This window comes from Cherax quadricarinatus, chromosome 49, assembly GCF_038502225.1.
Source record: "Cherax quadricarinatus isolate ZL_2023a chromosome 49, ASM3850222v1, whole genome shotgun sequence".
NCBI classification, from domain to species: Eukaryota; Metazoa; Arthropoda; class Malacostraca; order Decapoda; family Parastacidae; genus Cherax; species Cherax quadricarinatus.
Window position 1 is genome coordinate 22,407,801 of NC_091340.1, and position 26,019 is coordinate 22,433,819.

The 26,019-nt window shown below is 43.8% G+C and overlaps 1 protein-coding gene across 2 annotated transcripts in view; it reads left to right on the plus strand.

Moving 5' to 3' along the window:
- LOC128697104 (uncharacterized) overlaps positions 1 to 26,019 on the plus strand; it is a 242,533-nt gene that overhangs the window by 152,108 nt on the left and 64,406 nt on the right. For both annotated transcript variants that reach the window (XM_070095251.1, XM_070095252.1), the window contains exons 4-6: positions 2,140 to 2,297; positions 6,417 to 6,585; positions 10,429 to 10,536. In XM_070095251.1, coding sequence (XP_069951352.1) covers positions 2,140 to 2,297; positions 6,417 to 6,585; positions 10,429 to 10,536 — 435 coding nt within the window. The remainder of the gene's footprint in view (positions 1 to 2,139; positions 2,298 to 6,416; positions 6,586 to 10,428; positions 10,537 to 26,019) is intronic.

Below are 26,019 nucleotides of genomic sequence, written 5' to 3' on the forward strand. Positions count from 1 at the left end.
CTGAAGGAGGGGTGTTAATGTTGCAGTTTAAAAACTGTAGTGTAAAGCACGCTTCTGGCAAGACAGTGATGGAGTGAATGATGGTGAAAGTTTTTCTTTTTCGGGCCACCCTGCCTTGGTGGGAGACGGCCAGTGTGTTAATAAAAAAAATAATATATATATATATATATATATATATATATATATATATATATATATATATATATATATATATATATATATATATATATATATATATATATATATATATATATATATATATATATATATATACGCGTGTATGTGCAACAAACATAATATACATTTCTTTATTAATGGTCAAAATAGTCAGTGAAAATCTCTCAAAATTCCTAGTGACTATTTCCAAGCCTAACTAACATGAACGTATGAATGTTAGCTGTAAGGTGAGTATTGTGGTGGTGTTATATTCAACCATGGTTGACTGGTTGCTATGGTTGTTACACCAGTGTTGACTGGTTGTTATGGTTATTACACCAGTGTTGACTGGTTGTTATTTTTGTAACACCAGTGTTGACTGGTTGTTCTGATTGTAACAACAGTGTTGACTGGTTGCTATGGTTGTTACAACAGTGTTTACTGGTTGCTATGGTTGTTACAACAGTGTTGACTGGTTGCTATGGTTGTTACAACAGTGTTTACTGGTTGCTATGGTTGTTACAACAGTGTTGACTGGTTGCTATGGTTGTTACAACAGTGTTTACTGGTTGCTATGGTTGTTACAACAGTGTTGACTGGTTGCTATGGTTGTTACAACAGTGTTTACTGGTTGCTATGGTTGTTACAACAGTGTTGACTGGTTGCTATGGTTGTTACAACAGTGTTGACTGGTTGCTATGGTTGCTACAACAGTGTTGACTGGTTGTTATTTTTGTAACACCAGTGTTGACTGGTTGTTCTGGTTGTAACAAGTGTTGACTGGTTGTTCTGGTTGTAACACCAGTGTTGACTGGTTGTTCTGGTTGTAACACCAGTGTTGACTGGTTGTTAAGGTTGTAACAACAGTGTTCACTAGTTGTTATGGTTGTGACAACAGTGTTGAATGGTTGTTATAGTTGTAACATCAGTGTTGACTGGTTGTTATGTTGTAACAAGAGTGTTTACTAGTTGCTATTGTTGTAACATCAGTTTTGACTGGCAGTTATGGTTCTCACACCAGTGTTGACTGGTTGTTATGAGTGCCATACCAGTTTTGATTGGTTGTTATGGTTGTAGCGTCAGTGTTGACTGGTTGCCATGGTTGTAACAACAGTATTGACTGGTTGTTATGGTTGTAACAACAGTATTGACTGGTTGTTATGGTTGTAAGATCAGTATTGACTGGTTGTTATGATTGTAACTCCATAGTTGCCTGGTTGTTATGGTTGTAACAACAGTGTTGACTGGTTGTTATGAGTGCCATACCAGTTTTGATTGGTTGTTATGGTTGTAACAACAGTATTGACTGGTTGTTATGGTTGTAAGATCAGTATTGACTGGTTGTTATGATTGTAACTCCATTGTTGCCTGGTTGTTATGGTTGTAACAACAGTGTTGACTGGTTGTTATGTTGTAACACCAGTGTTGACTGGTTGTTATGGTTGTAACATCAGCGTTGACTGGTTGTTATGGTTGTATCAACAGTGTTGTCTGGTTGTTATGGTTGTAACAACAGTGTGACTTGTTGTTATGTTTGTAACAACAGTGTTGACTGGTTGTTATGGTTGTAACAACAGTGTTGACTGGTTGTTATGGTTGTAACAACAGTGTTGACTGGTTGTTATGGTTGTATCAACAGTGTTGTCTGGTTGTTATGGTTGTAACAACAGTGTTGACTGGTTGTTATGGTTGTAACAACAGTGTTGACTGGTTGTTATGGTTGTAACAACAGTGTTGACTGGTTGTTATGGTTGTAACAACAGTGTTGACTGGTTGTTATGGTTGTAACAACAGTGTTGACTGGTTGTTATGGTTGTAACAACAGTGTTGACTGGTTGTTATGGTTGTAACAACAGTGTTGACTGGTTGTTATGGTTGTAACAACAGTGTTGACTGGTTGTTATGGTTGTAACAACAGTGTTGACTTGTTGTTATGGTTGTAGCAACAGTGTTTACTGGTTGTTATGGTTGTTATGGTTGCAGGCGTCAGCGGAGGCTGTGGTGTCATACGGTCTGGTGTGGTGGGCATCACACGTCATGCCCAGCTCCTGGGTACGCTGGCTCCTCCATGCCCTCCATGGACGTACCTCACTCCAGTACTCCTCACTGCCAGGACCAACTTCCTCGCTCCTCCTGGGAGGGTAAGTCTTCCTCCCAACGGGCTGTTAAACACCAGCTCCTGGACCCCGGCCTTCCCACATCCAGTGGTGCTGATGTTCCCTACCGTAACCTTGAGGAATAAGACACTTCTGCAAGATTTGGGAATTTTGAGGAAACTTGTCGCCAGCTGGTGGCTTCTTCAGTCCAATCCAAAGAAGAATGGTAGAAGATGAGGGGGTTTGAGGTAATCAGTCCCTCAGCTTGGAGAAGAATTCAGCTCCATACTCTGAAACGATATCGTTAAAGACCGTGGAACTGAACTCTCCTCCAGGCTGAGGGACTCACCAACTCAAACTACTTCTCCCTTCGCATTTGACAGAAGAAGCCTACTGTGTAGGCGATAAGTTTCAACAATAAATATACCCAGGTGTTGCACATGTGTCTTAAGGGGCACGTCAGTGACCCTGTTTTCTAATATATTCATTTTTCCCGTATAATCTACCTTATCAATAATTACTATCACATTTGTTTTGTCAGTTTCCTAAGTGAAGTCCAGGATCTTTCCTTAATTCATCGTATAACTTAACAAATCTGTGATAACAACAGTGTTGCAGAGATCAGAGCTCTGCAACACAACAGTGTTGCAGAGATCTGAGCTCTGCAACACAACAGTGTTGCAGAGATCTGAGCTCTGCAACACAACAGTGTTGCAGAGATCTGAGCTCTGCAACACGTGGTATTTTATACCACTTTTAACAATTTCAGCTGGATATTGTGGCGTCTTAACCATCCTAATGTAACCTTCTTGGTGGAGGAGGCAACCTTAACCATGTCTCAGTTAGTTTCACTTTGTCCACTACCTGCACGCTGGGGGGGGGTGAGGGTAGATATAGAGGTAGACTCATTCCCCTCACTTCTACCTTCATGTGAGGGAGTATAGAGAAGCACCTGATGATCTTACTCCCTTTCCTAGGATCAAACATGATTACCTTCATTTAACCTAGATGCTGCAACACCCCGTTGGTTTAGCGCTTCAATGATGATGATAATAATAATAATAATAATAACAATAACAATAATAATAATAATATTAACTGTTGTTACTGTTACACTGACTTACTACACTGTTGTTACTGATACACTGACTTACTACACTGTTGTTACTGATACACTGACTTACTACACTGTTGTTACTGATACACTGACTTACTACACTGTTGTTACTGATACACTGACTTACTACACTGTTGTTACTGATACATTGACTTACTACACTGTTGTTACTGATACACTGACTCACTACACTGTTGTTACTGATACACTGACTTACTACACTGTTGTTACTGATACACTGACTTACTACACTGTTGTTACTGATACACTGACTTACTACACTGTTGTTACTGATACACTGACTTACTACACTGTTGTTACTGATACACTGACTTACTACACTGTTGTTACTGATACACTGACTTACTACACTGTTGTTACTGATACACTGACTTACTACACTGTTGTTACTGATACACTGACTTACTACACTGTTGTTACTGATACACTGACTTACTACACTGTTGTTACTGATACACTGACTTACTACACTGTTGTTACTGATACACTGACTTACTACACTGTTGTTACTGATACACTGACTTACTACACTGTTGTTACTGATACACTGACTTACTACACTGTTGTTACTGATACACTGACTTACTACACTGTTGTTACTGTTACACTGACTTACTACACTGTTGTTACTGATACACTGACTTACTACACTGTTGTTACTGATACACTGACTTACTACACTGTTGTTACTGATACACTGACTTACTACACTGTTGTTACTGATACACTGACTTACTACACTGTTGTTACTGATACACTGACTTACTACACTGTTGTTACTGATACACTGACTTACTACACTGTTGTTACTGATACACTGACTTACTACACTGTTGTTACTGATACACTGACTTACTACACTGTTGTTACTGATACACTGACTTACTACACTGTTGTTACTGATACACTGACTTACTACACTGTTGTTACTGATACACTGACTTACTACACTGTTGTTACTGATACACTGACTTACTACACTGTTGTTACTGATACACTGACTTACTACACTGTTGTTACTGATACACTGACTTACTACACTGTTGTTACTGATACACTGACTTACTACACTGTTGTTACTGATACACTGACTTACTACACTGTTGTTACTGATACACTGAATTACTACACTGTTGTTACTGATACACTGTCTTACTACACTGTTGTTACTGATACACTGTCTTACTACACTGTTGTTACTGATACACTGACTTACTACACTGTTGTTACTGATACACTGACTTTCTACACTGTTGTTACTGATACACTGACTTACTACACTGTTGTTACTGATACACTGACTTTCTACACTGTTGTTACTGATACATTGACTTACTACACGGTTGTTACTGATACACTGACTTTCTACACTGTTGTTACTGATACATTGACTTACTACACTGTTGTTACTGATACACTGACTTACTACACTGTTGTTACTGATACATTGACTTACTACACTGTTGTTACTGATACACTGACTCACTACACTGTTGTTACTGATACACTGACTTACTACACTGTTGTTACTGATACACTGACTCACTACACTGTTGTTACTGATACACTGACTTACTACACTGTTGTTACTGATACACTGACTTACTACACTGTTGTTACTGATACACTGACTTACTACACTGTTGTTACTGATGCACTGACTTACTACACTGTTGTTACTGATACACTGACTTACTACACTGTTGTTACTGATACACTGACTTACTACACTGTTGTTACTGATACACTGACTTACTACACTGTTGTTACTGATACACTGACTTACTACACTGTTGTTACTGATACACTGACTCACTACACTGTTGTTACTGATACACTGACTTACTACACTGTTGTTACTGATACACTGACTTACTACACTGTTGTTACTGATACACTGACTTACTACACTGTTGTTACTGATACACTGACTTACTACACTGTTGTTACTGATACACTGACTTACTACACTGTTGTTACTGATACACTGACTTACTACACTGTTGTTACTGATACATTGACTTACTACACTGTTGTTACTGATACACTGACTTACTACACTGTTGTTACTGATACACTGACTTTCTACACTGTTGTTACTGATACACTGACTTACTACACTGTTGTTACTGATGCACTGACTTACTACACTGTTGTTACTGATGCACTGACTTACTACACTGTTGTTACTGATACACTGACTTACTACACTGTTGTTACTGATACACTGACTTACTACACTGTTGTTACTGATACACTGACTTACTACACTGTTGTTACTGATACACTGACTTACTACACTGTTGTTACTGATACACTGACTTACTACACTGTTGTTACTGATACACTGACTTACTACACTGTTGTTACTGATACACTGACTTACTACACTGTTGTTACTGATACACTGACTTACTACACTGTTGTTACTGATACACTGACTTACTACACTGTTGTTACTGATACACTGACTTACTACACTGTTGTTACTGATACACTGACTTACTACACTGTTGTTACAGATACACTGACTTACTACACTGTTGTTACTGATACACTGACTTACTACACTGTTGTTACTGATACACTGACTTACTACACTGTTGTTACTGATACACTGACTTACTACACTGTTGTTACTGATACACACTGACGTACTACACTGTTGTTACTGATACACTGACTTACTACACTGTTGTTACTGATACACTGACTTTCTACACTGTTGTTACTGATACAATGTCTTACTGCACTGTTGTTACTGATACACTGACTTACTACACTGTTGTTACTGATACACTGACTTACTACACTGTTGGTACTCGTACACTTACTACACTGTTGCTACTGAAACACTGACTTACTACACTGTTGTTACTGATGCACTGACTTACTGCACTGTTGTTACAGATACACTGACTTACTACACTGTTGCTACTCATACACTTACTACACTGTTGCTACTGAAACACTGACTTACTACACTGTTGTTACTGAAACACTGACTTACTACACTGTTGTTTCAGATACACTGTAAAACACATCTTCAACGTCTCACCACCCAGGGCTCCCACACCTGTCAGTGTAACTGTGTTCACTTATGCTGATCAGGTTCACCTCAGTGTTGCCGCCCGCAGAACCTTACCTGCCGCCCACGCCCTCACTGCCGCCCTTCTCAAGGAGTTTGAGAACCAGGTGTGTGTGTGTGTGTGTGTGTGTGTGTGTGTGTGTGTGTGTGTGTGTGTGTGTGTGTGTGTGTGTGTGTGTGTGTGTGTGTGTGTGTGTGTGTGTGTGTTTGTGTGTGTGTGTGTTTGTGTGTGTGTGTTTGTGTGTTTGTGTGTTTGTGTGTGTATGTGTGTGTGTATTTGTTAGTGTGTGTATGTGTACTCACCTATTTGTACTCACCTATTTGTGGTTGCAGGGGTCGATTCATTGCTCCTGGCCCCGCCTCTTCACTGATTGCTACTAGGTCCTCTCTCTCCCTGCTCCATGAGCTTTATCATACCTCGCCTTAAAACTATGTATGGTTCCTGCCTCCACTACGTCACTTTCTAGGCTATTCCATGGCCTGACTACTCTATGATTGAAGAAATACTTCCTAACATCAATTTGATTCATCTGAGTCTTCAACTTGCAATTGTGACCTCTTGTGTCTGTGTCCCATCTCTGGAACATCTGTCTTTGTCTACCTTGTCTATTCTGTGCAGTATTTTATATGTCGTTATCATGTCTCCCCTGACCCTCCTGTCCTCCAGTGTCGTCAGGTCAATTTCCCTTAACCTTTCTTCGTAGGACAATCCCCTTAGCTCTGGGACTAGTCTTGTTGCAAACCTTTGTACTTTCTCTAATTTCTTGACGTGCTTGACCAGGTGTGGATTCCAAACTGGTGCTGCATACTCCAGTATGGGCCTGACGTAAATGGTATGCAGAGTCTTGAACGATTCCTTACTGAGGTATCGGAACGCTATCCTTACGTTTGCCAGACGCCGTACGCTGCAGCAGTTATCTGATTGATGTGCGCCTCAGGAGATATGCTCGGTGTTATACTCACCCTAAGATCCTTTTCTTTGAGTGAGGCTTACAGTCTTTGACAACCTTGCGGTATGAGGTCTGAGTTAGTTATTGGACCACGCGTCCAGCCTGTCCAGGTCTCTTTGCAGTCCTGCCTGATCCTCATCTGATTCAATTCTCCTCATTAACTTCAGATCATTTGCAAACAGGGACACTTCGGAGTTTATCCCTTCCATCGTGTCATTCACATATACCAAAACAGCACTGGTCCTAGGACTGACCCCTGTGGATCCTTGCTCGTCACAGGCGCCTACTCTGACACCTCGTCACGTACCATGACTCATTGTTGCCTACCGGTCAGGTATTCTCTGACCCATTGCAGTGCTCTTCATGTTATGCATGCTTGGTCCTCTAGCTTTTGCACTAATCTCTTGTGAGGAACTGTGTCGACGGCCTTCTTGCAGTTCAGGAAAATGCAATCTACCCACCCCTCTCTCTTGTCTCTTACTTCTGTTACCATCTCATAAAACACCAGTACGTTTGTGACACAAGATTTTTCTTCTCTGAATCCATGCTGGTTGTCGTTTATAAGCTTGTTCTGTTCTAGGTGCTCCACCACTCTCCTCCTGATTATCTTCTCCATGACTATGAGCACTATACACATCAGTGACACTGGTCTGTGTTTTAGTGCCTTGTGTCTGTCTCCTTCCTTAAAATGGGGACTACATTTCCTATTTTCCATACCTCAGGTAGTTGCCCAGTTTCAATGGATGTGTTGAAAATTGGTGTTAATGGCACACACAGTGTCTCTGCTCCCTTTCTAAGGACCCATTGAGAGATTTTGTGTGGTCCCACCACTTTTGAGGTATCAAGTTCATTTAGCAGCTTCTTCACCTCCTCCTTAGTTGTGTAGTGTATTTCATCCATCACCTCTTGGTACATCCCTTGTTGGTATATACCATCATTCTGACTTCGCAGTCCTTTGTTTCTCCACTGTAAATACTTCCTTAAATCTCTTGTTGAGCTCCTCACATACTTCTTGGTCGTTTCTTGTGAATGCCTCACCTTTTTTCAGCCTGATTACGTGGTCTTTGACTGTTGTATTCCTCCTGATGTGACTATACAACAGCTTTGGGTCAGACTTGACTTTCGATGCAATGTCGTTTTCGTACTGCTACTGGACCTCTCTCCTTATTTGTTCATGCTCATTTCTGGCTCTTCAGCTAATCTCTTTATTTTCCTGGGTCCTTTGCCTTCTATACTTTTCTTTTTATTCTCTAGCGCACTTAGTTTTTGCCTACACCTTTGGGTGAACCAAGAGTTTCTTCTGATCTTCCCATTATTTCTGTTGCTCTTGGGAACAAAGCTCTCTTCTGCCTCCTTGCATTATGTTGTCACATGCCTATGTAGTCCCCCTCCTTTTGTAGTTTGACTTTTCCCATTCTACTCCTGTTGGCAGAGAGTTTGCATAAATGGGGAGAAATCAGAACTGGGGCTCGTCACAAGCAGTGTTCCACAAAACGACATAGATGAGGGAATAAATAGTGACATAAGCAAATTTGCTGATGACACCAAAACAGGCCGTCCAATTCATTTTAATGAGGACACTGGAGCACTCCAGGATGATTTGAATAGACTGATGCAATGGTCGGAGAAGTGGCAGATGCAGTTTAATATTGACAAATGCAAAGTTCTAAATGTTGGACAGGAAAATAACCATGCGACATATAAACTAAATAATGTAGATCTTAATACTACTGATTGTGAAAAGAATTTAGGAGTTCTGGTTAGCAGTAATCTAAAACCAAGACAACAGTGCATTAGTGTTCGCAATAAAGCTAACAGAATTCTTGGCTTCATATCTAGAATTATAAATAATAGAAGTCCTCAGGTTGTTCTTCAACTCTATATATCCTTGGTTAGGCCTCATTTAGACTATGCTGCTCAGTTCTGGTCACCGTATTACAGAATGGATATAATTGCTCTGGAAAACGTACAGAGGAGAATGACAAAGATGATCCCATGTATCAGAAACCTTCCCTATGAGGATAGACTGAGGACCCTGAATCTGCACTCTCTCGAAAGGCGTAGAATTAGGGGGGATATGATCGAGATGTATAAATGGAAAACAGGAATTAATAAAAGGGATGTAAACAGCTTGCTAAAAATATCTAACATAGACAGGACTCGCAGCAATGGCTTTAAATTGGAAAAATTCAGATTCAGGAAGGATATAGGAAAGTACTGGGTTGGTAATAGAGTTGTGGATGAGTGGAACAAACTCCCGAGTACCGTCATAGATGCTAACGCGTTGCGTAGTTTTAAAAATAGGTTGGATAAATACATGAGTGGGTGTGGGTGGGTGTGAGTTGGACCTGGCTAGCTTGTGCTACTAGGTCGGATGCAGTGCTTCTCCCTTAAGTGACGTGTCTGACCTAACTAGGTCAAGGCATTGGCTTAAGCCGGTGGAAGAATTGGAGCTGCCTTGCATAGGCCAGTAGGCCTGTTGCAGTGTTCCTTCTTTCTTATGTTCTTATGTTCTTACCCTCTGCACTTATAACTCTGTTATGTACTCAAAGTTCAGAACAACGTGATCACAAGCTCCGAAGGGCCTTTCATACGTGATGACCTCAGTGTCTGAGCTATTCAAGGTGAATATGAGATCCAGTCTTGCTGGTTCATCCTCTCTCTCTCTCTCTCTCTCTCTCTCTGGTAGTGTCCCTAACATGTTGATACATGAGGTTTTCCAGTACCACATCCACTATCTTGGCTCTCCGTGTGTGTTTGTGTGTGTGTGTGTGTGTGTGTGTGTGTGTGTGTGTGTGTGTGTGTGTGTGTGTTCATTAGTGTGTTTTTGAGTGTTCAGCAGTGTTCTTATGTGTTCAATAATGTTCTTGTGTGTTCAACAGTGTTTTTATGTGCTCAACAGTGCTCTTGTGTTCAATAATGTTCATATGTATTCAACAGTGTTCTTGTGTGTTCAACAGTGTTCTTGTGTGTTCAACAGTGTTCTTGTGTGTTCAACAGTGTGTTCAGATGTCAGAGCTGCTGGCCAATCGTAGAATTCCTGGAGAACAGCGGAGAACACAAGTGTTCTCTTTTGGGGAGCTGGATAACAGTCAGTCCATTACTGATGTGAGTATCTCTCTCTCACACTCACACACACACACACACACACACACACACACACACACACACACACACACACACACACACACACACACACACACACACACACACACACATATACACACACACATACACACACACACATACACACACACACACACACACACATACATACACACACACACACACACACACACACACACACACACACACATACACACACATACACACAGATACACGCACACACATACACACACACACACACACACACACACACACACACACACACACACACACCAAGTGCAAAGTCATGAAGAATGGGAAGGGCAAAGAAGACTGCAGACGAAGTACAGTCTAGGGGGCCAGATACTACAGACTTCACTCAAGGAAAAAGATCTTGGGGTGAGTATAACACCAGGCACATCTCCTGAGGCGCACATCAACCAAATAACTGCTGCAGCATATGGGCGCCTAGCAAACCTAGGAACAGCATTCCGACATCTTAATGAGGAATCGTTCAGGACCCTGTACACTGTGTACGTTAGGCCCATATTGGAGTATGCAGCACCAGTTTGGAACCCACACCTAGCCAAGCATGTCAAGAAACTAGAGAAAGTGCAAAGGTTTGCAACAAGACTAGTCCCAGAGTTAAGAGGTATGTCCTACGAGGAGAGGTTAAGGGAAATCAACCTGACGACACTGGAGGACAGGAGAGAGAGGGGGGACATGATAACGACATACAAAATACTGAGAGGAATTGACAAGGTGGACAAAGACAGGATGTTCCAGAGATTGGACACAGTAACAAGGGGACACAGTTGGAAGTTGAAGACACAGATGAATCACAGGGATGTTAGGAAGTATTTCTTCAGCCACAGAGTAGTCAGTAAGTGGAATAGTTTGGGAAGCAATGTAGTGGAGGCAGGATCCATACATAGCTTTAAGCAGAGGTATGATAAAGCTCACGGCTCAGGGAGAGTGACCTAGTAGCGATCAGTGAAAAGGCGGGGCCAGGAGCTCGGACTCGACCCCCGCAACCTCAACTAGGTGAGTAGAACTAGGTGAGTACACACATACATACACACACACACACACACACACACACACACACACACACACACACACACACACACACACACACACACACACACACACACACACACACACAGTAGGGACACCGAGCGCGCAAGTCACGACTTCCGTGCTCCCTGAATATAAGTGTTTTTGAGGGCTACCCAAGTGTTCTGTAAGGGTTACAAAGTGTGTTAGTGTAGTGAACAGTCCTAGAAGCGATTTACAATCTGCCTGAGCCACATAAGTGTGGGGAGAGCCACAATTTTGTAAGTGATCTAGAAAGTAAACCGTGGTGGCGCAGTCACAGCGGGCAGTCTAGTGTGGGTGGTAAGGCGACGTTGTCACGTGTCACCCAGGAAAGCTAATAAAGTGAAACAATCATGTGTCCAATGAGAGAAATACAGTGAATAGGGTACATTATTAATGAGAAGAAATTGAGGTGGATCTACGCTAGGATGTCAAATCGAGCTGGATAATCTACAGGCTGCTACAGCTGCATTACAAGTACTATACTCATCTATGAGTGGTTGTGTGGGTGTTCCAGGGTTTCAATTAACCATCAAGCTGATTGTGAATGGTCTCTCAGAGAATGATAAAGAATAGGCACTCAAGTATTCAATAAGGAATAGCAATTGGTAATTCAATGAACAAGGCGGGTAGCTTACTATAAGCTAGGTGGCAGGACAAGCTTTTAAGGGCAACACTGTAAGTAGGTGCGGGTCAAGTCCCAGGAGGGTGGGGGACAGGTCACAAGAATCTGTGGTCAGTCAAGGACCACTGAGACTCCACACTACACTGCACAAGTCACCTACCTTACACACACACACACACACACACACACACACACACACACGCATATCCAGACTCACACATACACTCCCCCCCTCCCCACCGACATCTCACTTCTTCCCCTGATCCCTCCCCTCCCTCTTTCACCCTCCCCCTCCCCACCTCTCCCTCCTTCCCCCTCTCCGTCCTTCCCCCTCTCCCTCTCCCACTCACCCACTTGCTTCTCCCTCCTTCCCACTCCCCATATTCCCCCCTAAATCCCCCTCCCCACTCCTCTCCCACATAGCCACAGTTCCACCTCTACCTTCCCCCCCCACACTCTGACATACACACTACTAACTTAACACACAGAATTACATAGGTTTCCCACTCTGAGGCAATCAGGATAAAACAAAAATGGGTTGTCAGAGAGCAACAAGAAAAACCAAGGGACAGGAGGAGGAAGCTGCAAAGGAAGATTGGGCAGCAGAGCTCATAAAAAGGGAACATGAATGGGAAAAGAAACTAGAAGAACTTAGCATGAGAATGGAAGAGAGGATAGATATGGAAAGCAGGAAGTGGGAGGTGCATGTCAAAGCAGCAGAGACTAGGATACAGAGTTTAGAAGAGGAACTGAAAAATCTGAAACAGTCTAAAGAACTAAAGACCATTTTGGGATTGACAACAGAGACTGCTACCTCAGTCGTAAATAAGGGGACTATCAGAAGAGACTGTAGTAAATGAAAGAGCTAAGCTATATGTGGAGGCCCTAACAGACCACAGCAGAGCCCAGGGAAAGCCGAGAGGGCAAATTACAGGCCACTGAGCCCAAGTGCATTAGCTAGTGAAACTGAAGAAAGGAAAGCTGCAATGGAGGAAATCAAATTGAATGAGGGGATACACAGGGATATGCAGTGGGAGAATGAAAGGGTGAGGTCAGTCTTTGTGTATGGGCTCCAGGAAGTTGAAGGGGAAACATATGAAGCAAGAAAACAAGGGAAAAAAAAGCAATTGAAAGCATCATGAAAGCAATAGGAGAAGACGACATGACCCAGCTGGAAAATTTTTCGGAGAATAGGGGGGTTTGTAAAAAAAAGAGCCTGGCCAGTGAAAGTGACCCTCAAGGCAGAATCGACTCGGACCAGGATCCTGCAGGAGAAAGCACGATTAAGGAACATGCCGGCATACAGGAAGGTGTATCTCGACCACGACAGAACACAAGAAGAAAGGCAGAAACTGAGAGAGATGGTACAAAGGCGAAAGGAGGAAAGAGAGGGGATGGAGAAGAAAGACAGGAGATCCCAGACCCAGGAAGAAGATCAAATACAGCCTTCCTCACAACTTCCTATAGAAGCCCCCCAACTAGGTCAACCCCAATGCAACCAAACACTCTAAACCAAAACACCCATGCCACATCCAATGCCCCCACCCACTGCATTACGAACTCCACCCCACAGCAACCACCCGTAGTTCCTTATCAGGTCTCCCACTTCCCTAACCCCAATACATCTCCCAGGCCACAGTCATAGAAAAGAAGTTGAAGGTGTGGTATACAAATGCAGATGGAATAACAAATAAGTATGAGGAGTGGCACGAAGAATCAAAGAGGCATCCCCAGACATAATAGTACTCACAGAAACAAAACTCACCAGAATAATAACAGATTCAATCTTTCCATTCGGATATCAAATCCTCAGGAAAGACAGAGGGAGGAGAGGGGGAGGAGGAGTTGCACTGCTCATTAAAACCCAGTGGGGTTTTGAGAAAATGGATGAAATGGACGGCACGGGCGAAAGGGACTACTTAGTAGGAACAGTCCAGTCTGAGGGACACAAGGTGATAATTGCAGTAATGTACAACCCACCACAGAACTGCAGGAGGCCAAGAGAAGAATACGATGAGAGCAACAGAGCAATGGTCGACACACTAGCCGAGGTGGCCAGGAGAGCACACATGGGGGAAGCAAAGTTACTAGTTATGGGTGATTTCAATCACAAGGAGATTGAATGGGAAATCCTGGAGCCCCATGGGGGTCCCGAAACATGGAGAACCAAGATGATGGATGTGGTACTGGAAAACCTCATGCATCAACATGATAGACACACTACCAGAGAGAGAGGAGAGGATGAACCAGCAAGACTGGACCTTGTATTCACCTTGAGTAGTTTGGACATCGAGGATATCATGTATGAAAGGCCCCTGGGAGCTAGTGATCATGTGGTTCTGTGCTTCGACTACATAGTTGAGCTCCAAGTGGAGAGAGTAGCAGGAATAGGTTGGGAAAAACCAAACTACAAAAGGGGGAACTACTCAGGCATGAGGAACTTCCTTCAAGACATTCAGTGGGAGAGGGAACTGACAGGAAAACCAGTTCAAGAAATGATGGACTAAGTGGCAACAAAATGCAAGGAGGCAGAGGAGAGGTTTGTTCCCAAGGGAAACAGAAATAATGGGAAGAACAGAACGAGTCCTTGGTTCACCCAAAGGTGTAGGGAGGCAAAAACTAGGTGTACTAGAGAATGGAAAAGGTACAGAAGACAGAGAACTCAGGAAAATAAAGAGATTAGCCGAAGAGCCAGAAACGAATATGCACAGATAAGAAGGGAGGCTCAGCGACAATAAAAAAATGACATAGCATCGAAAGTCAATACTGACCGGAAGCTGTTGTACAGCCACATCAGGAGGAAAACAACAGTCAAGGACCAGGTAATCAGACTGAGGAAGGGTGATGGGGAATTCACAAGAAACGACCGGGAGGTATGTCAGGAGCTCAACACGAGATTCAAAGAAGTATTTACAGTGGAAACCAGTAGGACTCCAGGAAATCAGAGCAGGGGAAAACACCAGCAAGTGCTGGATGACATACATATAACCAAGGAGGAGGTGAAGAAGCTGCTATGCGAACTTGACACCTCAAAGCCAGTGGGACCAGACAACATCTCTCCGTGGGTCCTTAAAGAGGGAGCAGAGATATTGTGTGTGCCATTAACAAAGATCTTCAACACATCATTTGAAACTGGGCAACTCCCCAAGGTATGGAAGATGGAAAATGTAGTCCCAATTTTTAAAAAGGGAGACAGACATGAGGCATTAAACTACAGACCTGTATCACTAACGTGTATAGTATGCAAGGTCATGGAGAAGATCATCAGGAGGAAAGTGGTGGAGCACCTGGAAAGAAACAAGTGTATAATTGACAACCAGCATGGTTTCAGAGAGGGAAAATCCTGTGTCACAAACCTACTAGAGTTTTATGACAAGGTGACAGAAGTAAGACAAGAGAGAGAGAGGTGGATCGACTGCATTTTTTTGGACTACAAGAAGGCCTTCGGCACAGTTCCTCACAAGAGGTTACTGCAAAAGCTAGAGGATCAGGCACACATAACAGGAAAGGCACTGCAATGGATCAGAGAATACCTGACAGGGAGGCAACAACGAGTCATGGTACGTGACGAGGTGTCAGAGTGGGTGCCTGTGACAAGCGGGGTTTCACAGGGGTCAGTCCTAGGACCTGTGCTGTTCTTGGTATATGTGAATGACATAACGGAAGGGATAGACTCAGAAGTGTCCTTGTTTGTGGATGATGTGAAGTTAAAGAGACCTGGACAGGCTACAAGCCTGGTCCAGCAACTGGCTCCTTGAGTTTAACCCTGCCAAATGCAAAGTCATGAAGATTGGGGAAGGGCAAAGAAGACCGCAGACACAATATAGTTTAGATGGCCAAAGTCTGCAAACCTCACTCAAGGAAAAAGATCTGGGGGTGAGTATAACACCGAGCATATCTCCTGAGGCACACATCAATCAGATAACTGCTGCAGCATACGGGCGCCTGGCAAACCTACGGATAGCATTCCAATACCTCAGTAAGGATTCGTTCAATACTCTGTATACCATTTACGTCAGGCCCATACTGGAGTATGCAGCACCAGTTTGGAATCCACACCTAGTCAAACACATCAAGAAATTAGAGAAAGTGCAAAGGTTTGCAACACGACTAGTCCCAGAGCTACGGGGATTGTCCTATGAAGAAAGGTTGAGGGAAATCGGCCTGACGACACTGGAGGCCAGGAGGGTCAGGGGAGACATGATAACGACATATAAAATACTGTGCGGAATAGGTGAGGTGGACAAAGATGGGATGTTCCAGAGATGAGACACAGACACGAGAGGTCACAATTGGAAGTTGAAGACTCAGATGAATCAAAGGGATGTTAGGAAGTATTTCTTCAGTCATAGAGTAGTCAAGCCGTGGAATAGCCTAGAAAGTGAAGTAGTGGAGGCGGGAACCATACATAGTTTTAAGGCGAGGTATGATGAAGCTCATGGAGCAGGGAGAGAGAGGACCTAGTAGCAATCAGTGAAGAGGCGGGGCCAGGAGCTATGACTCGACCCCTGCAACCACAAATAGGTGAGTACAAATAGGTGAGTGCACACACACACATACACACACTCACACATGCACACACACACACACACACACACCTGCACACACACACACTTGTCAGGAAGACAGCAGCGAGTAATGGTACGTGGCGAGGTGTCAGAGTGGGCACCTGTGACCAGCGGGGTCCCACAGGGGTCAGTCCTAGGACCAGTGCTGTTTCTGGTATTTGTGAACGACATGACGGAAGGAATAAACTCCGAGGTGTTCCTGTTTGCAGATGACGTGAAGTTGATGAGAAGAGTTCATTCGATCGAAGACCAGGCAGAACTACAAAGGGATCTGGACAGGCTGCAGACCTGGTCCAGCAACTGGCTCCTGGAGTTCAATCCCACCAAGTGCAAAGTCATGAGGATTGGGGAAGGGCAAAGAAGACCGCAGACGGAGTACAGTCTAGGGGGCCAGAGACTACAAACATCACTCAAGGAAAAAGATCTTGGGGTGAGTATAACACCAGGCACATCTCCTGAAGCGCACATCAACCAAATAACTGCCGCAGCATATGGGCGCCTGGCAAACTTCAGAACAGCATTCCGACATCTTAGTAAGGAATCGTTCAGGACCCTGTACACCGTGTACGTTAGGCCCATATTAGAGTATGCAGCACCAGTTTGGAACCCACACCTAGCCAAGCATGTAAAGAAACTAGAGAAAGTGCAAAGGTTTGCAACAAGACTAGTCCCAGAGTTAAGAGGTATGTCCTACGAGGAGAGGTTAAGGGAAATCAACCTGACGACACTGGAGGACAGGAGAGATAGGGGGGACATGATAACGACTTACAAAATACTGAGAGGAATTGACAAGGTGGACAAAGACAGGATGTTCCAGAGACTGGACACAGCAACACGGGGACACCGTTGGAAGTTGAAGACACAGATGAATCAAAGGGATGTTAGGAAGTATTTCTTCAGCCACAGAGTAGTCAGGAAGTGGAATAGTTTGGGAAGCGATGTAGTGGAGGCAGGATCCATACATAGCTTTAAGCAGAGGTACGATAAAGCTCATGGTTCATTGAGAGTGACCTAGTAGCGACCAGTGAAGAGGCGGGGCCAGGAGCTTGGACTCGACCCCTGCAACCTCAACTAGGTGAGTACACACACACACCTGCACACACACACACACACCTGCACACACACACACACACACACCTGCACACACACACACACACACCTGCACACACACACAGACAGTGACAACGTCAGTGAACAACCCTACAAGTGATAACCAAAGTATTAGCAAAAAAAAATAAAGTAAAGGCCAGAGAAAGCTTGAAATTATACAACAAAATTTTAAAGTGCCAGTTCGTTGAGGCCTAGTTGGCACCTGTTGCCACATTGTTACAAATATACAAAGTACAAAGCGAGTGACTAAAGAGAAAAGATCAAATAGAATTAAGAGAGGTTGGCTAACGACAAACTGTGATGTAGCACACAGTGTGAACAAGCTAGCCAGATAGGGGATATATATATATATATATATATATATATATATATATATATATATATATATATATATATATATATATATATATATATATATATATATATATGTATATATATATATATATATATATATATATATATATATATATATATATATATATATATATATATATACATACATATACATAAATATACATAAGCAGAGGTGGTGGCAGCAGTAGGCCTGAGGAAGTAGCGCCGCCATAACAGGTTGGGTGTCATCACAAATGAGAAGTGTACTTACCAAAAGTGAAGTGTAAATTATAAAAGTAGCAGTATACAAGTGATAAGTGTGGTAAATGAGGACTCAAAAGGGCAACGAGAAAAGAATAGTTGAAGAAGTCAGAGGCGGAAGGGCGAGGTGCACGAGTCATCGTACAGTGAGCATCGTACAGCGAGCATCGTACATCAGGCATCTGGATGGACGTCCCCTCTGAGGAGTAACGTACAAATCACCTGTTTGTGGTTGGCGGGAAGTTTTGAGTGGTAGAGCCGGCCCTGCGATCACTGGTGGCTGGCTATCACAAACCCTGCTCCAGAGGGATTATCATACACACAACACCTAGCAGTGGTAGGAAGATAAAATCTGTAGGAGCAAGAAATAGGCAGGAGGATTAAGTTGGAGCTAATGGGACTACAGCCCTGACAACAGTTTCGAGAGATAATGTTTTAGGACACAAAGACAGTACAATCTGAGAAGCAAGTATTGGGTACACATGTAGTAAAAGGTAGTACATAACTGGGTGAAAGAAAGACTCGTTAACACACGCTAGTATTATAATTATTAGAATTACTCTCAGTGTTAAAGGTATCTTATTAGTATTACAGATACACAGAGGTGAAATGTATTTCTGGGACAACTGACATGCTCACACACACATGCACGCACACACATACACAGTCGGGGCCAGGAGCTGAGTCTCGACCCCTGAAACCACAACTAGGTGAGTACACACACCCACTCATTCACACAGCTGATCCTTGGAATTTGACCGCGTTCCCTCATCCCCCCACACACCTTTCCCTCCCCCAAAGAGCTTTCCCCTCCCCTGCTCTTGCCTTCACTCCCTCCTCCCTCTTCTCCCCTCCTCTCCTCCCTACTCTCTCTCTCTCTCTCTCTCTCTCTCTCTCTCTCTCTCTCTCTCTCTCTCTCTCTCTCTCTCTCTCTCTCTCTCTCTCTCTCTCTCTCTCTCTCTCTCTCTCTCTCTCTCTCTCTCTCTCTCTCTCTCTCTCTTTCTCTCTACTCATCCCAATAACCCTATCCCTCACCCTCCTCTCTCTATAGGTTCTCTCTCCATCTCCCTTTTTCTATATTTCTACCCCTCCCTCGCATTTCTCTCTCTCATAGCCTTTTCCCTCACCCTCCTTTCTCCCTCTCTCTCTCTCTCTCCCTCTCTTTCTCCCTCTCTTTCTCCCTCTCTTTCTCCCTCTCTGTCTCCCTCTCTCTACTCCCATTCTCCCCCCTCACATCTCTCTCCCCCTTGGTCTTATCCCTCACCCCATACTCTCTCCTCTCTCTCCCTCTTTCTACCCTTTCTCTCTCCCCTCTCACCCTCTCCCTCCTCTAGCCTTCTGTCTGTGGTAATAGATGGGTGGTGGCCCTAGAGGACGGAAATCCAGAGATCTGGTAGACGAACCAGGGAGGAAAGACTGGGAGTTAGAGCTCCAAAAAAGGGAGGAAGAGTGGGGAAGTAGAGCTTGGTAAGAAAATGGAGGAGCAGATAGCTGAAGAGTGCAGGAAGTGGGAAGTACAGGTCTTAGCAGCAGAAGCTAGGATACAGTGCTTAGAAGAGAAACTGCAAAGCCTGAAACAGATTAGAGAGACAAATGACAATTCAGATGTGACATCAGGAAATTCAATGTCAGGCGCAGACAAGGGGACGATAAGCAACAAAGGAGACTTGCCGTATGCAAAGGCCCTATCAGACCCACATGGGGCCAGGGAAAAGACGAGGAGCACACTAAGATCAAATGACAGGTCCGAAGACAATGAAGGTATACTATATGCAGAGATTCTAACAGCCAACTGCAGTAGCAAGGGACAGCTGGTCATGAAAGACAGTTCACTCAGAATAGAAGTTTCAGATATGACAGGGACTGAAAGCAAGAACATGTCAATGGAGGGAAATAAAATGCCTCAGAGGAAGCAGATGGAGACTCAGTGGGAGGAGGAAAGGGCGAGGTCAGTTTTTGTGTACCGGCTCCAAGAAGCCAAGGGGAACAACTTCGAAGAAATAAAACAGGAGGAGAAAAAAATGATCGCAGGCATCATGAAAACAATAGGTGAGGGCGATATGACCCAGGTGACAAATTTTCAGAGAATTGGGTGGTTTGCGAGTGGAGGGATATGGCCTGTCAAAGTAATTTTCAAGGAAGAATCAGTTTGAACCAGGATTCTGCAAGAGAAAGCAAGACTGAGGGACAAACCAGAGAGTATACCTCGACCGCGACAGAACACAAGAAGAAAGGACTACACTGAAAGAGAGGGTACAGAGATGCAAGGAGGAACGAGAGGCAATGACGAAGATGAGCAGGACCCAGACACAGGAGGAAGGGCAAACACACCCCACAGAATCTCCCACCAAAAGACTCCAACCACGACATTCCCAATGCAACTGAGCAACCTATACTACAACCCACTCACTGTTCCCTCTACCAGCAACCCCCATATCACAAACCTCACCCCAACAGCTGTTCCTTATGGGCATTCTGACCCCACCCCCATCATCACAAACCCCACCTACACCACAGCCCCATATAGGCCCCCCCCCCTACAAGGCTCACTCCCCAACCCCAATATTCTTGCATGACCACAATGATAGAAAAGAAACTGAAAGTTTGGTACACAAACGCGGATGGAATAACGAATAAACATGAGGAGTGGGAACGAAAGAATCAGTGAAAAATCCCCAGACATCATAGCAGTCACAGAAACAAAACTTGCTGAGACAATAACAGACACAATCTTCCCAATGGGATATCAGATCCTGAGGAAAGATAGAAGGAGTAGAGGGGGAGGAGGGGTTGCACTGCTCATAAAACACCGATGGGGATTTGAGGAAATGGAAGGCATGGACATGATTGGAGAAAGAGAGTACATTGTAGGTACAATTCAGTCCGGAGAACATAAAGTAGTCATTGGAGTGATGTATAACCCACCACAGAACTGCAGAAGGCCAAGAGAGGGGTATGAAGAAAACAACAGGGTGATGGTGGACACACTGGCTGAGGTGGCAAGAAGAGCTCACTCGAGCAGAGCAAAGTTACTGGTAATGGGCGATTTCAACCACAGGGATATCGACTGGGAAAACCTGGAGCCACATGGGGGTCCCGAAACATGGATAGCCAAGATGATGGATGTTGTACTTGAAAACCTCATGCATCAACGTGTCAGGGACACAACCAGAGAGAGAGGGGAGGATGAGCCAACAAGACTGGATCTTGTGTTCACCCTGAGCAGTTCAGACATTGAGGACATCACTTACGAGAGGCCCCTTGGAGCTAGCGATCACGTGGTTCTGAGTTTTGATTATATAGTAGAGTTACAAGTGGAGAAGGTAACAGGAACTGAAGGGGACAGGCCAAACTATAAAAGGGGGGACAACACAGGTATGAGAAACTTCCTGCAGGAGGTTCAGTGGGACAGAGAAATGGTAGGAAAATCAGTAAACGAGATGATGGAATATGTGGCAACAAAGTGCAAGGAGGCAGAGGAAAGGTTTGTTCCCAAGGGAAACAGAAATAATAGGAAGACCAAAACGAGTCCTTGGTTTACCCGAAGGTGTAGGGAGGCAAAAACTAAGTGCAACAGAGAATGGAAAAGGTACAGGAGGCATAGGACCCAGGAAAACAAGAAGATTAGTAGAAGAGCCAGAAACGAGTATGCACAGATAAGGAGGGAGGCCCAGCGACAGTATGAAAACGACATAGCATCGAAAGTCAAATCTGACCCGAAACTGCTGTATAGCCACATTAGGAGGAAGACAACAGTCAAGGACCAGGTGATAAGGCTGAGGAAAGAAGGTGGAGAACTCACAAGAAACGATCAAGAGGTATGTGAGGAGCTCAACACGAGATTTAAGGAAGTATTTACAGTAGAGACAGGAAGGACTCTGGGGGGACAGACCAGATGGGGACACCAGCAAGGAATACACCAACAAGTGTTGGACGACATACATACAGATGAGGAGGAGGTGAAGAAACTGCAAAGGGACATCGATACCTCAAAGGCAATGGGACCGGACAACATCTCCCCGTGGATCCTTAGAGAGGGAGCAGATATGTTGTGCATGCCACTTACCACAATCTTCAACACGTCCCTGGAAACTGGGCAACTACCTGAGGTATGGAAGACGGCAAATGTAGTTCCCATTTTTAAAAAAGGAGACAGAAAAGAGGCACTAAACTATAGACCTGTGTCATTGACGTGTATAGTATGCAAAGTTATGGAGAAGATTATCAGGAGGAGAGTGGTGGAGCACCTGGAACGGAACAAGAGTATAAATGCCAACCAGCACGGATTCATGAAAGGCAAATCCTGTGTCACAAACCTTCTGGAGTTTTATGATAAAATAACAGAAGTAAGACACGAGAGAGAGGGGTGGGTTGATTGCATCTTCTTGGACTGCAAGAAGGCCTTTGACACAGTTCCTCACAAGAGATTAGTGCAGAAGCTAGAGCATCAGGCGCATATAACAGGAAGGGCACTGAAATGGATCAGAGAATACCTGACAGGGAGGCAACAAAGAGTCATGGTACGTAATGATGAATCACAGTGGGCACCTGTGACGAGCGGGGTCCCACAGGGGTCGGTCCTAGGACCAGTGCTATTTTTGGTATATGTGAACGACATGATGGAAGGGTTAGACTCAGAAGTGTCCCTGTTTGCAGATGATGTGAAGTTAATGAGGAGAATTAAATCAGATGAGGACCAGCCAGGACTTCAAAGAGACCTGGACAGACTGGACACCTGGTCCAGCAAATGGCTTCTCGAATTTAATCCTGCCAAATGCAAAGTCATGAAGATAGGGGAAGGGCACAGAAGACCACAGACAGAGTATAGGCTAGGTGGCCAAAGACTGCAAACCTCACTCAAGGAGAAAGATCTTGGGGTGAGTATAACACCGAACATGTCTCCGGAAGCACACATCAATCAGATACCTGCTGCAGCATATGGGCGCCTGGCAAACCTGAGAACAGCATTCCGATACCTTAGTAAGGAATCGCAAGACACTGTACACCGTGTATGTCAGGCCCATACTGGAGTATGCAGCACCTGTTTGGAACCCGCACTTGATAAAGCACGTCAAGAAACTAGAGAAAGTACAAAGGTTTGCGACAAGGTTAGTTCCAGAGCTAAGGGGAATGTCCTATGAAGAAAGATTAAGGGAAATCGGCCTGACGACACTGGAGGACAGGAGGGTCAGGGGAACATTAAAATGGTATAAAATACCGACAGGTTGTTAGGTAAGACACATATGCAACAGTTAGGTATCTTTATTATGAAACGTTTCGCCTACACAGTAGGCTTCTTCAGTCGAGTACAGAAAAGTTGATAGAAGCAGAAGATACTTGAAGACGATGTAATCAGTCCATCACCCTTAAAGTTTTGAGGTGGTCAGTCCCTCAGTCTGGAGAAGAGCATTGTTCCATAGTATGAAACAATATTGTTTCATACTATGGAACAATGCTCTTCTCCAGACTGAGGGACTGACCACCTCAAAACTTTAAGGGTGATGGACTGATTACATCGTCTTCAAGTATCTTCCGCTTCTATCAACTTTTCTGTACTCGACTGAAGAAGCCTACTGTGTAGGCGAAACGTTTCATAATAAAGATACCTAACTGTTGCATATGTGTCTTACCTAACAGTGTCAGGGGAGACATGATAACGACATATAAAATTCTGCGTGGAATAGACAAGGTGGACAAAGACAGGATGTTCCAGGGAGGGGACACAGAAACAAGAGACCACAATTGGAAGTTGAAGACACAAATGAGTCAGAGAGATATTAGGAAGTATTTCTTCAGTCATAGAGTTGTCAGGCAGTGGAATAGCCTAGAAAATGACGTAGTGGAGGCAGGAACCATACACAGTTTTAAGACGAGGTTTGATAAATATATATATATATATATATATATATATATATATATATATATATATATATATATATATATATATATATATATATATTTTTTTTATTTTATTATCACACCGGCCGATTCCCACCAAGGCAGGGTGGCCCGAAAAAGAAAGACTTTCACCATCATTCACTCCATCACTGTCTTGCCAGAAGGGTGCTTTACACTACAGTTTTTAAACTGCAACATTAACACCCCTCCTTCAGAGTGCAGGCACTGTACTTCCCATCTCCAGGACTCAAGTCCGGCCTGCCGGTTTCCCTGAATCCCTTCATAAATGTTACTTTGCTCACACTCCAACAGCACGTCAAGTATTAAAAACCATTTGTCTCCATTCACTCCTATCAAACACGCTCACGCATGCCTGCTGGAAGTCCAAGCCCCTCGCACACAAAACCTCCTTTACCCCCTCCCTCCAACCCTTCCTAGGCCGACCCCTACCCCGCCTTCCTTCCACTACAGACTGATACACTCTTGAAGTCATTCTGTTTCGCTCCATTCTCTCTACATGTCCGAACCACCTCAACAACCCTTCCTCAGCCCTCTGGACAACAGTTTTGGTAATCCCGCACCTCCTCCTAACTTCCAAACTACGAATTCTCTGCATTATATTCACACCACACATTGCCCTCAGACATGACATCTCCACTGCCTCCAGCCTTCTCCTCGCTGCAACATTCATCACCCATGCTTCACACCCATATAAGAGCGTTGGTAAAACTATACTCTCATACATTCCCCTCTTTGCCTCCAAGGACAAAGTTCTTTGTCTCCACAGACTCCTAAGTGCACCACTCACTCTTTTTCCCTCATCAATTCTATGATTCACCTCATCTTTCATAGACCCATCCGCTGACACGTCCACTCCCAAATATCTGAATACGTTCACCTCCTCCATACTCTCTCCCTCCAATCTGATATTCAATCTTTCATCACCTAATCTTTTTGTTATCCTCATAACCTTACTCTTTCCTGTATTCACCTTTAATTTTCTTCTTTTGCACACCCTACCAAATTCATCCACCAATCTCTGCAACTTCTCTTCAGAATCTCCCAAGAGCACAGTGTCATCAGCAAAGAGCAGCTGTGACAACTCCCACTTTGTGTGTGATTCTTTATCTTTTAACTCCACGCCTCTTGCCAAGACCCTCGCATTTACTTCTCTTACAACCCCATCTATAAATATATTAAACAACCACGGTGACATCACACATCCTTGTCTAAGGCCTACTTTTACTGGGAAAAAATTTCCCTCTTTCCTACATACTCTAACTTGAGCCTCACTATCCTCGTAAAAACTCTTCACTGCTTTCAGTAACCTACCTCCTACACCATACACTTGCAACATCTGCCACATTGCCCTCCTATCCACCCTGTCATACGCCTTTTCCAAATCCATAAATGCCACAAAGACCTCTTTAGCCTTATCTAAATACTGTTCACTTATATGTTTCACTGTAAACACCTGGTCCACACACCCCCTACCTTTCCTAAAGCCTCCTTGTTCATCTGCTATCCTATTCTCCGTCTTACTCTTAATTCTTTCAATTATAACTCTACCATACACTTTACCAGGTACACTCA